Source organism: Carcharodon carcharias, chromosome 12 (genome assembly GCF_017639515.1).
Source record: "Carcharodon carcharias isolate sCarCar2 chromosome 12, sCarCar2.pri, whole genome shotgun sequence".
In the NCBI taxonomy this organism is placed as follows: domain Eukaryota; kingdom Metazoa; phylum Chordata; class Chondrichthyes; order Lamniformes; family Lamnidae; genus Carcharodon; species Carcharodon carcharias.
In genome coordinates, this window is record NC_054478.1 from 123,102,359 (window position 1) to 123,117,337 (window position 14,979).

Sequence of the window (14,979 nt, forward strand, 5' to 3'; positions counted from 1 at the left end):
TCCGCAGTTCATTACAGGGTAAAATCAACAAGGTTTGATCTCAAATAAATAATCCAGCAGCACACATGTCCCAGAGGAGAAGATTCACAGCAAAAAACTTAATTCCGTTTCAACACCTGGGAACTATGACATTGCAAACGCACTGCCCTGAACCCAAAACTTCACACACAACAGAAGTCAAAACTAGAACCATGCACCACACACGCTGAAAGGCTCCACCGACACCCAGGCACTAAGCACTGGCAGCAACTCATCAAACTGTCAATGACAAGTTCCATTTTTACAATGCCCCGAATATAGAAAAACATCCCAAAGCAATTCACAGGAGACCTATCAAATATAACTGACACCAAGACACATGAGCAGATATTAGGGCGTGATCCAAAATTTGGTCAAAGGGGTAAATTCCAAAGAAGTCTTAAAGGAGGAGAGGAGACGTGGAGGGATATAGGGAGGCAACTCCAGGGCTTAGGGTCTAAGCAGCTGAAGACACGGCCATCAACAGTGAGGCAATTAACATCAGGGTTGCGTAAGGGGCCAGACCTGCAGGACCGCAGAGATTTCGGAGGCTGGAAGATCTGAAGCATGTTACAGAGATAGGGAGGGACGAGACTAAGGAGGGATATGAAAAAAAAAATGAGAATTTCAAAATCACGACTTTGCCGGACTAGAGGTGAATGTAAGTCTGCAAGTAAAGTGATGGATGAACTCGACTTTGAGAGTTAGGAAACAGGGAAAACTGAGCACACGAGCTCGAGTTCACATCGCTTCATTCCCGAAGATGTAATCCCTGCAGACTAGCAAATTATATCATCAAGAAGCAAAGCTACAACAGTTACACCAAGATGCTCGAATAGAAAAACATGACTCTTTCAGCATACTCAGAGTTTGTCAAATACATAGACATCAATGTGCTTTGAGGATAATCAATAAACACAACTATTTCTCTTCAATACTTTTGTATGCATCAACACTGTACCCATGACATAAAATGACTGACCTGGACCCACCAGTGCTGTACTTCAGTGTTATACAGTGACAGACCTGGACCCACCAGCATTGTACCCCAGTGTTATACAGTGACAGACCCAGACCCACCAGCACTGTACCCCAGTTTTACACAGTGACAGACCTGGACCCACCAGCATTGTACCCCAGTGTTATACAGTGACAGACCTAGACCCACCAGCACTGTACCCCAGTGTTATACAGTGACAGACCTGGACGCACCAGCATTGTACCCCAGTGTTATACAGTGACAGACCTAGACCCACCAGCACTGTACCTGTGTTATACAGTGACAGACCTGGACCCACCAGCACTGTACCTCAGTGTTATACAGTGACAGACCTGTACCCACCAGCACTGTACCCCAGTGTTATACAGTGACAGACCTGGACCCACCGGTACTGTGCCCCAGTGTTATACAGTGACAGGCCTAGACCCACCAGCACTGCACCCCAGTGTTATACAGTGACAGACCTGGACCCACCAGTACTGTACCCCAGTGTTATACAGTGACAGACCTGTACCCACCAGCATGTACCCCAGTGTTATACAGTGACAGACCTGGACCCACCGGTACTGTGCCCCAGTGTTATACAGTGACAGACCTGTACCCACCAGCACTGCACCCCAGTGTTATACAGTGACAGAACTGGACCCACCAGTACTGTACCCCAGTGTTATACAGTGACAGACCTGGACCCACCAGCACTGCACCCCAGTGTTATACAGTGACAGACCTGGACCCACCAGCACTGCACCTCAGTGTTATACAGTGACAGACCTGGACCCACCAGCACTGTACCCCAGTGTTATACAGCGACAGACCTGGACCCACCAGTACTGTACCCCAGTGTTATACAGTGACAGACCTGTACCCACCAGCATGTACCCCAGTGTTATACAGTGACAGACCTGGACCCACCGGTACTGTGCCCCAGTGTTATACAGTGACAGACCTGTACCCACCAGCACTGCACCCCAGTGTTATACAGTGACAGAACTGGACCCACCAGTACTGTACCCCAGTGTTATACAGTGACAGACCTGGACCCACCAGCACTGCACCCCAGTGTTATACAGTGACAGACTTGGACCCACCAGCACTGCACCTCAGTGTTATACAGTGACAGACCTGTACCCACCAGCACTGTACCCCAGTGTTATACAGCGACAGACCTGGACCCACCAGTACTGTACCCCAGTGTTATACAGTGACAGACCTGTACCCACCAGCATGTACCCCAGTGTTATACAGTGACAGACCTGGACCCACCGGTACTGTGCCCCAGTGTTATACAGTGACAGGCCTGGACCCACCAGCACTGCACCCCAGTGTTATACAGTGACAGAACTGGACCCACCAGTACTGTACCCCAGTGTTATACAGTGACAGACCTGGACCAACCAGCACTGCACCCCAGTGTTATACAGTGACAGACTTGGACCCACCAGCACTGCACCCCAGTGTTATACGGTGACAGGCCTGGACCCACCAGCACTGTACCCCAGTGTTATACAGTGACAGGCCTGGACCCACCAGCACTGCACCCCAGTGTTATACAGTGACAGATCTGGACCCACCAGTGCTGTATCCTGCAGCACCTCACTCCAATGTTGTACAGTGACAGACCTATAACCACCAGTGCTGCACCCCAGTGATATACAGGAGACCTGTACCCGCTAGTACTGTACCCCAGTGTTATACAGGGACAGACATGGACCCATCTGTACTGTACCTGTGCGTTATACAGTGACAGACCTGTACTCACCAGTACTGTACCCCAGTGTTATACTGGGATAGGCCCGCACTGTGAAAGAAAGACTTGCATTTGTATAAACAAAACTTCAAGGCATCCCAAAGCACGTTACAATCAATGAAATCCTTCTGAAGTGCAGTAACTGTTGTAAATGTTGGAAATACAACAGCCAATTTCTACACAGCAAGATCACAGAAACAGTAATGTGATAATGGCTAATCGGTTTTTGTGATGTTGAAGAAGGGATAATTCTTGGCCATGACACCAGGGATAACTTCCCTGCTTGCCTTTAGATCTGTGTCTCGGGATCTTTTACGTCCACCTGAAAGAACATATGGGGCATCGGTTTAACATCTCATCTGAAAGACGACACTCTGGTAGTGCAGTACTCCCTCAGTACTGCACTGGACTGTCAGCTGAGACAGTTGTGCTCACATCCCAAGATACTTGAATCCATGACTCGCTCACTCAGAAGTGATAGGACTACCAGAGCTACAGCAGTCACTGTACCAGTGTTTTTTTGTGACAGACCTGTACCCATCAGTACTGTACCCATCATTATTATACAATGATAGACCTGTATCCACCTGTATTGTACCCCAGTGTTATAGTGACAGGCCTGTACCCACCAGTACTGTACCCCAGTGTTACACAGTGACAGACCTGTACCCACCAGCACTGTGCCCATGTTATACGGTGGATGACCTGTACCCACCAGTACTGTAATCCAGTATTATACAGTGACAGGCCTGTACCCACCAGTACTGTTCCCATGTTATACAGTGATAGACCTGCACCCACCAGTACAGTACCCTAGTGTTTTACAGTGATAGACCTGTACCCATTAATACTGTAACCCAGTGTTTTACAGGGACGGTACTGTACCCCAGGGTGATACACATATAGACCTGTACTCTGCAGCACCATACTCCAATGTTGTTCAGTGACAGACCTGTACCCACCAGTACTGTACCGCCGTGTTATACAGCGACAGACCTATACCCACCTGTACTGTACCTAGTGTTATACAGTGACAGACCTGTACTCACCAGTACTGTACCCCAATGTTATACAGTGACAGATCTGTACCCACCAGTACTGTACCTGTGTTATAGTGACAGACCTGTATCCACCAGTACTGTACCCTAATGTTATACAGGGATAGGCCCGCACTGTGAAAGAAAAACTTGCATTTGTATAAACAAAACCTCAAGACACCCCAAAGGACGGTACAATCAATGAAGTCCTTCTGAGGTGCAGTAACTGTGGTGAATGTTGGAAATACAACAGCCAATTTCTACACAGCAAGATCACAGAAACAGTAATGTGATAATGGCTAATCGGTTTTTGTGATGTTGAAGAAGGGATAAGTCTTGGCCATGACACCAGGGATAAGTCCCCTGCTTGCCTTTAGATCTGTGTCTCGGGATCTTTTATGTCCACCTGAAAGAACATGTGGGGTATCGGTTTAACATCTCATCTGAAAGACGACACTCTGGTAGTGCAGTACTCCCTCAGTACTGCACTGGACTGTCAGCTGAGATATTTGTGTTCACATCCCTGGATACTTGAACCCATGACTCTCTGACTCAGAAGTGATAGGACTACCAAAGCTACAGCAGTCACTGTACCAGTGTTTTTTTGTGACAGACCTGTACCCACCAGTACTGCACCCATCATTATTACACAGTGATAGACCTGTACCCACCAGTACAGTACGCCAGTATTATACAGTGTTAGGCCTGTATGCACCAGTGCTGTTCCCATGTTATACAGTGAATGACCTGTACCCACCAGTACTGTGCGCATCAGTATTACTGTGATAGACCTGTACCCACCAATACTGTTCCCTAGTGTTTTACAGAGATAGCCCTGTACCCACCAGTACTGTACCCATGTTATACAGTGAAAGACCTGTACTGACCAATACACAGTGACAGACTTGTGCCCACCAGTACTGTAACCATCAGTACTATACAATGATAGACCTTTACTCACCAGTACTGTACCCCAGAATTATACAGTGACAGGCCTGTAACCACAGTACTGTATCCCAGTGTTATAAAGCAATAGGCCTATACCATAGTACTGTACCCCAGCATTATACAGCAATAGGCCCATACCCACCAATGCTGTACCCCAGTTAAAAAGTGAGACCTTTAAAACTCTCATGTTAAACAGTGACAGCCTTGTATCCATGAGTACTGCACCCTAATCTTATAAAGCCGCAAATTCTCTTTCAAGGTAGAACCCAAGTTTGGCAGTAGAGAATCTAGCTTTATACAGTTGGCTATTCCTCGGTTCAATTGTAAAAATTCCACATACTCACTCTTCCACAGTACTGAAATCTTAGTGGCCACATACTGCATTAACATTGCTTGTGAATGAATCCCTCCCCCCACAATTGCCTTCAGTCACCTGTAACCTGTTGTGAAAATATGGTCTGCTCCTACTTCTGATGTTCCTGTGTCCTGAATTTGACAAGGTTTATAAGTACAGAATAGAAACCATCCATTGCACTGGAGCAAGAAAAGAGTTGGATTCTCCTACCCCTCAACATCATTTTATTTTACAAAAAACTAACATTTGATCCCACAGACTAATCTCTGAATACTGAACACACAAACCAAGCCTTTTCCACTGAAGGCGTGTAAAAAGTAACTGAACTGTACACTGATACTCTCACATTTATTCAATGCCTATTAAGGCTCAGACATGTAACCCATCAATGCAAAGTGCAGCAACTGTTTTTATGTAGGCATTCAGCTTGATTTTGTTATTTTAAAAGCTGGCAATTAAACAGCCAGTAATAACAAAATCTATGAATTACAGAAAATATAAATAAGCTGTCAGTAAATAGAGCAACATCACATTATAACTTCCTGATTGTGTTTTAAATTTTGTGCACTCCCATTGAACACACCCTCTCAAAAAGGGACATGTTTTAATGAAATTCGTTTGTATGGTGGTTAAAAAAAATTGTGCAAACAAGAGATTTCATCAGAACACAACACCAAAATACAACCTCCTAAAAGAGCGGAAGATGCTCATTTAATTTTGAATTAATAGATTTAGTTTCACTATAGATGTGTAGCACTGCAACAATGAAATAAAATTATGCCTTTTCATCTGAATTAAAACAGAAAAAAATCTATTAAAGCAAAATTATTTCCATTTCACCTGAAATTAAACAATGAAAAATGTTGAAGAATGTCACTCATTCCCATTTTGAAGATATCCCACCCATTTCCAAAAAATCAAAATCTAACAAATAACCATCTATTTTCTCACCTTATGTATCTAAATACTTGTAATTCTCAGTACACTATTCTCAAACAAAACAGTAATTAAACTTTTCACTTTCATAAGTGAATTGTTTTGAGAACTTCAGACAATTTGTTGCAAAATCCATTCTGAGGCATTAAACTTTCTCCATTTAACAAGAGTTGTTTCCTGGTTTCAATACTTGGTGCTTAAGTCACTTTGACACTTCTAACCAAACATTTGGGGAAAAATATTTTTTAAAAACTCTTATTCCTCAATTTTATTTGAAGATCCGGAGAAAGCACATTAGAAATAAACAACAGTATTTTTAAATTCAACAAATTAAATAAGTCCTTTTCATTTTATTTCAATTTAACGTGCACTCAAGAATCCTCAAAACTATCTTGTGAACCGGGAAACAATCCACAATTTAAGATGACAAAAGAAATCAAAAAATGACCCAAGAACAGCACATGCTGCAAATCACTAGCTGAAATTTTGGAAGGATTTAATCCGTAAAATTTAATGACTTTCATCAGCTGAACTACTGATTAGATGATGCCAAATCTGGGACCTATGTTCCCCATATTTAGGAACAATATCAGCTCACAATCAATTTCAGCACTGCTAAAGATGAGCTCAACAAACACCTGCCACACCACACATATGTCTCCTAAGCTCACCAGATATTGTACAGGTGAGACACTGACAAAAGCATGAAAACTCCTTCCAAATTTTACATTATATTAATATACAGGTATTTAATATTTACATTTACATGCATATTAACGAATTTAGATCCATTTATATACTGTGTGTTGGGTGGGGTAGTGTAACATCTTTAATGTGCAACAAATCTGTTGTCCGTTCTTACAAATAAGCGCTCAAAACTTTGAATGGGCACTGCCTTGAGACAAACTATGAACTTGACACGTATACATCAAAATAATATTAAGGAACAAGAATGGGAAAATTTGGGAGATAAGTATTTTAAAAAGGTGGAAATCTGAAATTAAAGTTGTTGGTCTTGTAAATACTTGGCAAGTGTGAACATTGCAGAACTCGATTGCATATTCTCCACCAGAAACGCTAACCTGCGTTTTCGCTATTCTGTGTTTTTCTGGAATTTTCTGCTTTGATTAAACACAAACAGAAGAGGATTCCACAAAACACATGTCCCAGGAACACACTTCACCCTCACTGTCTGTTACAACAGATTGCCCCTACAACACAATGAGCTAACACAATGTCCGAACATAGCCAACATCAATCGTTAGTGAATACTCTAAATCAACCTGAAATTCACTTTCTGCCTCTGATCATTGCATTCACTTCAGGTAAAGCCCAATCATTTGTGAAGTGACAAATTCCTCCCGCGATATAGTTCATTTTCTACTGATTTTTCAGTCACAGTCAGGCAAGGTAGAATAGCACTGCTTTGCACCATCGACACTGTGTCAAACAAATATTTTAAAAGTTTGCACCTCATGTTTCAGAAAACAATTTTCCACGGCCATTTACAATGTGCACATGATTCTGCAGTAGCATTATCACAATGTCAACCACTGGGAGAACCTCTATTACTGGAGGGCTTGGCCTGGCTCAGTCCAAACTTTTTTTGGTATTTAGGAGACAGACACATTCACATATGCTACAAATCCACTCACTCAACACAAGTCACAGTACTGTCTAGACTGTAGAAAATATGAGTCAAAGACTTCATCCTCCTGCATAAATCTGATTGTTTACTCTGAGCTGCTGACAGTCAATAGCAAATAATTTACCCACATAAAAGGCAAGCTGTAACTAAATGTTTACAATCTAGAAAATAATTTTCTCTCATGCCTAACTGTTAAATGCTTAATAATCTCATGGAAAGTTTAATACGTCCAGTCTTAGAGACCCAAGTTATCCCTACATAAGATTGTCTCAATATGAGAATTTTTCTTCTTTTTCTGAAGGAAGTTCAATAATTATTTTTGTTGTAATTTAACATTGAACTAACAACTCCAACATTCTTCATTTGTGATTTATTTTAAGGGAGGGGTGAGAATGAATGGTAAATTAATTTTAAGAAACTGGGCAGGGGAAGAAAATTTGCCAGCCATTTGGAGCATTGGAGTGTTTGCTCAAGACTGCTGGGCAGGCTGAATCATTAGCCTCGGTCCTCACTGGGTCATTTAACTGGGAAGTGTAAAGGAGATGGGGATTTAGCTGTAGATTCAGGTTGTGCATGCACTGGAATTGAATCAAATGCAAACTGATTACAAGGCAGTTCAACATTTGTTCCCACTAGATTCTTTCCCCTAGTGTCAGGCAGAACACTTCTGAACATTACAGTCCGGGAATTTCTAATATGATATTGGCATTGCATTGAGGAACAGAAATACCAACATGGTGATTTTCTACAACTGCCCAACTTATTAACATTCAAGTTCTAGAATTCTGTATGAAGGTTTCTTTAGCCTACTGGTACCAGCACACTATAGAACAAAGTGAGGTCCCAACACTCCCCTTGTGTGATCCCTTTAATTACTCCAACAGCTATGTAGCATACCAGTACTGTTCCTTGATGTTATATATGTTCAAACAATTTGTCCAGATACAGATCAAGAGGACAAAGTCTAAACTTGTATGACTGGGCGTTTTTCATTGCTCCAAACTATAACACCAAGAGTTAATAATAGAAGGTAAGGTTTTCTGTCCCTCAAAATGGGCCACACTCAAAACTCTAAAACTCATCTATTTTGTTTAATTAAGAGGGAGTTTTAGGTTTTTTTTACAAACAAGTATCTTTCTTTTTGCAGCTAAGTAAGGAGCCATTACCAGAACCAGTCATCGGCTGGGCTCTGCACACACAATTATATAGCTCAGATGGAGGCCATTCAGCCCAGTGTGGCTATGCTGGCTCTTTGAAAAATTTAACAAATTAGCCCCTCTCTCCTGTTCTTTTTCATAGCCCTGTAAATTTTCCCTCTTCTACTATTTATAACCATAAATTACCTGGTGATGCCAGACACTGAACACTAGCCTCTTACACAGCAAAAAAACTGAGATATCATATTATTTAAATCAAGAAAATAGAGACAAAGTAAATCTGTTTATTTTCCACTCACCAATGTCTCAACTGCCCTTCAATACAGCTTAGAGAAGATATGAAAACAACAGAAAATAAAATAAGCATAAAATTTGTAGTATCCAAGAACAGGATTTATACTTGGATTTGATGATTTTATAACCCATTTTATTTTAGCAACGGGACAAATTGCGACAAATTTTGATCCTTTTTATTCAACTTGCTAACAAAAGTACAGCAAAGGAAAGGCATCTGGGAACTATTGTGTGACCTTCCTTCTGTGTGATCACAGCCAAAGAAACACAATTCATTAGATTCTCTTATAAACTTAACCTCAGATCAGGCAAGGTCTTTATACCGATATCCCAACCATGTCCCTTTGCAGTAGTTTGTTCTTGTCGGCTCCTATTATTCCACTAAAAAAAGTGAAAACTTTTCTAATGAGAATTTTATTTTTGTTGCATACCTCCGCATACACAACCTACTGTATAATGTGTGATACTACAGATCACAATACTGGGGACTTGAAATTATTTTCTTATTTAAAGAGAACTATTGAAAAGCTGTATGTACATTAATACAATTTCAACCCTTAAATTAAGGAAAATAAATTTGTCAATCTATCTTCACCTGAAGTTTTGGGATGGTGCAATTCTCTTGCAAAAGGGACTCCCACCAACAAACCTGGTATTCTATACACATTAAATCTAAAAAAAATGTTTTCTCTGGAAGTCAGTCACCATAATGCATAAACCTATATTTTTTGACTGCTGTTTTGTCAGATACCTATTAATGTGCTCAAAATTAAAACCAACTTCATCTTCAAAAGGAAAGGCTTGTATGCTATCCTTGGGTGCTTTATTACAACATTGAGCCTTTTCCATCAAAAAGCTTCTTTCTCAGTCACTGTCATGTAAAAGAAAATCTACCACACAAATGATATCCCTTCAATAACATTAAACTTCTGCAGCAGCACCACCTCCCCCACCACCCCCCCCTCCCTCCACTACTGGACGCTGGCCAAATAACCCCTCAGATCTCAAATGAAGCAACAAAGTGATGTGAAATCCTTTTTTCCTGCACAAAATGGGAAATCAGGTACAAGGAGGAATGTTGTACCTGAGATCTAATTGGAGATTACTGTTGGAAGTGTGTAACTAGATTCAATCTTTAAAAGAATAAGGTCTCCTCTATGGTTTTACTCTGACAGTACAGCCATATGCATTTTCTACAAAAAAAACCCGAGAAAGTTCCCTTTCCTATTACTGGAAATAAATATTTTACCTCTGAATTTTCATTGCATGACTAAAAGCACACCTTTTATTTACATTACCCTGTGCAAAAAGAGGGGTAAATTTTAAAGAGTGCAAAGGTAATCTAAGGAATTAGCTATTCCATTAGTACACGTTTCTTTTTAAAAAGGCACTAATATCTTCTATTTAATATTTCAACATGGAGATAGCCCATCTTACACCTTCGCAAAATGGGCAATGACTGACCTATGTACACCAATAGTCCATCCCATGCTTTGCGCTAGCCGCACCATTTTCAGTTGGTTCAGGTTTTGTGCAACAAAAGACCTTACATGACAGATGACCACAACTCGTGTCAACAGTTCTGTCTAAAAGCATATTTAAAAAATTGTGGGAGTCATTTTTTGTTGGCGGGGGCATTATTGACGCTTCAAGGTCTCCACTAGTCAGCAGCTGAACAAGTTTATCAGCTACAATTTGGTCTCTCCAGAACAAAAAAGTGGGTTTTATTATTTAGAATTGCCAGCACTTTGTTCTCCCCAGTACTCTACTCCCACTATGGCAAAAGATAAGCAGGAGAACGGGATTGACAGTAACTCACATTTCACTCCCGATATTTGCAGCACTTTGAAATAAAATCATTCTCTCACACGCATTATTTGGAATAACCGGCACCTATAGACTGGTGCCCTTTTTAAAATCAATGAGCTACAGGACCTTACACCTAACTAGTGCAAATATTAATATTGTAGTGGTCCCCCAACCCCGCCCATATCCCCTTAGAAAGGCACAAGAGGGTGATGGGGGCAATGGTTAAATGACAATATAAAGATACAATTAGGAAAAGTAATAGGTATAACAGAAAGCTTTCTTAACCCTTCTGCACCAATAGTAACATCCTAGGAAGAGCAGTCTCAGTAAAGGCAATTTATCCAGATATGCCCCAAAAACTGACACACATAAGGCATGCACTGCACTCTTTCAACAGCTAGTTTGCAACTTTAAAAAATTCATCTGCCACATATCAATCAGAATACATTGATAGATCAGTTTAACAGTAAATGGTACAAAACACACAAATTGACACCCGCAGAACACCACTATTAAATGAAGACAAACACCTCATCAAGAGTAGACTGTAAACATGGCTGCCTGCACCAATCATTTGGGTTTTAAAACATATATCTTTTTAAAAATATGATAATTGCATTTCCAATAACATTATTTACAAAACAATACAATAATGCATTTCTCTGCACACTGCTGAATAGCTTTCTCCAACAGATTGCCATCTCACCTTCCCTTGTCACAGTTATTCTACTTATTCTCCAGTTCTCTTTTGGGTGTATTGTTCTGATGCATTTTGTGCATTCTATATTAATGTCATATTTAAATATGACTGGGTGTTTTACCTGGAGCAGTCCATAATAATAATTAAGGATTATGCACCAATATCAGAAATATGAAGACTACAACTTTCTTTTGTGCCAAACTCATCAAGTTTAAAGCATCACGTGCGACACAAAATATTACATTCATGACAAAAGTTCCAGTTTAAATTGAGTTTCAATAGTTCTGTCACATTATTTGTGCTTTATTTTTGATTATGTTGGATAACAGAAATTGCTATCAAAGCAATACAGAATAAATGAGATTTAGTTTTTGAAGGGTGCGGAAATTAGGGAAGAATCTTCTAACATACAGTCAGAAATATGTAACATTTATTTCATAAACTTTTTTGAAATCAATTACCTAATCTTTTTGAGGAAAACAAATCTAGACAAATTAACAAGGCACAAAGTTAGTTTCAGATCACTGCTCTTAGAAACAGCAGAGTTTTTATAAATTGCACAACAGGAAACTCTCCAAAAATGAAAGTCCAACTGATTATTGACTATTGCAAAAGGTTTTTTTATTGAGATGGCAAACTATAATTTCCTTCAATTCTTTTCTGTCTTTTATGAGCATCTAAATTCAAAGAGGTTTTAAAATAAGTAATAAAGATTTCACTCTTGTATGCTGGCATTAATAGTGCTTACATGGGTGCCGTTTATTGCAAATTAAATATGGGTTATTTTTGCACAAACACAGAAATTTGGAAACTCGCATTAAACCAGGCAATACTCAACACAAATCTAAAGTCTTAAGGAATATCCGCACAGTTGTGCCCTCGCATGATTGGAGGGTGGGGGGCAGCAGTAAAAACACACAGCACAAACAGCGAGGATTTTTAAAAAATTGATATAAACGCTCACCTCTGCTTTTTGGGGACGGAGTAGTCGACTTCGATCACCTTGCCGTGAAGCTCCACTTTGCCTGAGCAAAAGAAAAGCATAACTAATATTCTTTTTTTAAAAAAAAGGGATGGAATGGGTGGCGAAATGAAATGACCATGAGGGGCTGTGAAATTGACACATCCCCGGAACCCCATGTAATCAGTTCAATGTTACAATTCAATTGTAACAATCCCGCACAAGTTGCCCCCACGCGCTCTCCTGTTAAACTTGTGGCAGGACAGTGAGATGGGCAAAGGAGGGGGGTCTTTAAAAGAAGCAAAATAAATATTCCATTCTTAGATTTTTTTCGTTGCAAGAAGCTGGAATTAAATCATTAAAAGGGCCATTTATTAATATTTATAGAAATGCAACTCGTGTATTAAAGGAACACACGCAAAACAAAACAAAAAAGCGGCGCCAAAGGAAAGAGATTTTTTTTGATTCACAAAATGAAGGACGGAGCCGCCATGCTTCTCACCACCTCCCACCCCGCTTTTTAAACAGCAGGCGAATGGAGAGAGGGGGAGACACACCAGCAGCCCCACCAGGGACGCCTCACATCTTCAGTCATGGACTGAAGCTAGGGCAGGGAGGTAAAGGAGAAGGAGGGGGGTGGAGAAGCAGCCCTGAGCTCTTTGCCCCAGCCCGGGGGGGCAGAGGTGGCCCACTCGCTCTCTCTAATCCCCCCATCCCCACCCAGCCAACACCTCTTACCATCCTTCCCCCTTCCCTCCCCCTGGGGCCGGGGGAACTGGTGCTTTGAAGTGAAAGTTGTGTTTGAATGGTTGAGAAGGTTCCAGCATGTTTAATGTGTGTGTGTGTGTGTAGATACTATGGCCTGGCGCAGTTCAGATGCAACTAACTAGCCCTATCCCCACTACCTCCTCGCTACCTATTTACAGACACTTTGCTCCCGATCCCCAGCCCCTAGAGACAGGACACCTCGTAAAATGATGGGCACCTTCTCGGGGAACACAGGCGCGGGCTTTTCTGGGGGTGAGCTCAGCCAGCGGTCCATGAATAAAATCAGACAAAAAAAATCAGGAAAAAATAAGAGTGGGAGAGGGATGGGGGCTGTGCTCTGGGCTCTGCCCTGTCACTGTTTTTTTTTAAGTTAGGAGAAGAGAGAGGTAGGCATGTAATCTCACCCCTACTCCAACACCAACCTCCTCCTCTCGAACCCAAAAAGGAAATTCATCCTCAATGGAGCAGTTTGTTTTTTGCTGCCGTATTTCAGTTGAATGGTGATTCTCACACCTTGAGGTCTCAGTCTGAAAGTGTCAAGAGGAGAAAAGCTCAGACTCAACTGTCCCGGCCAACATGAAGGCAATATGGCAATGGATGACTGTCCTTTCAACCTCCCCCCGCCCCCCCCGCCCCCCTTTCTCTTGGGGAGGGTAGAGATTTAGGGAGAAAGCTCTCTACCTCCCCCACCCCCCCCCCCCCCCCCGCGACCCCCCACCCCCCCACCAATCTAAAGAGAAGGATCCCACTCCCAACTTCTACTTACCGGACAATGTCTCGATGACTTTGATAGCCGCATTCTCGTCGGGGCAATCCACGAAAGCATAGCCGGATTTGAGAAGAACTTGCCCGATTGAAAGCTTCCTCTCCCCAAAGAGTTGCTGTATATCGGCGGCTGTTACAGTCGAGCTCAGATTCCCAATATACAACTTATTCATGATCTCACTCCCTCTCTCACCACCCCCCCCCCTCCCTCTCTCTCTCTCACACACACACACAATCGAAAAATTATCAACAACAAAAAAAATATATTATATAAATTAAAATAAGAGCTAATCGCTCTACACTTCCCTCCCCCTCCCCCCAAAAAATGAGAGATAAAAAACACAACATACAAGTCTGCCTCCAAACAACTAAACTGTTCCAGCACCAAAGACAAAAGCTAGCGAGTCCGACTCAAAGTGTCGCTACGACGCTCCTTTGGTTTAAGCGCCGCCTCTAAATAAAATCAGACTTAAAAATATCAGAGAAAAAAATTGGAGCCCACGTGGTGCTTTGCGAAGACACCAGGGATGGAAATCGGAGGTGATGTGTGTGTGTGTGGATTTAGCAGAAAGAACCAAAAGGGTGTCTGATGGAGAAATCTCGCCCTCCCCAAAACCCCCTATCGCAGTGCTACTGATCCAAACTAACCCCAAACCATCAAAACTAGGAAGTGGCACAGGAACATTCACTGGGAAATGCTCAGAAAAATAAAAAGCTCGCGATTGGCCGGAGCCATGGTTCGCTAACATGAACGGAGTGGGCTGTCATTGGCTCAAATCAGCTTTCATGTGGATTCTCTACAGGTTTTGTGCATGTTATTTGAACAGAGAGAGCAC

The 14,979-nt window shown here is 41.7% G+C and overlaps 1 protein-coding gene across 1 annotated transcript in view; it reads right to left on the reverse strand.

Annotated features, from left to right (window-relative positions):
- Positions 1-14,330, reverse strand: part of LOC121285318 (insulin-like growth factor 2 mRNA-binding protein 2) — a 190,509-nt gene extending 176,179 nt beyond the window's left edge. Inside the window, exons 1-2 of the mRNA XM_041201784.1 lie at positions 14,145-14,330; positions 12,614-12,674 (exon numbers count right to left, since the gene is read on the reverse strand). Of these exons, the coding sequence (XP_041057718.1) occupies positions 12,614-12,674; positions 14,145-14,316 (233 nt within the window). The 5' untranslated portion in view covers positions 14,317-14,330. The remainder of the gene's footprint in view (positions 1-12,613; positions 12,675-14,144) is intronic.
- Positions 14,331-14,979: the final 649 nt, after the last annotated feature.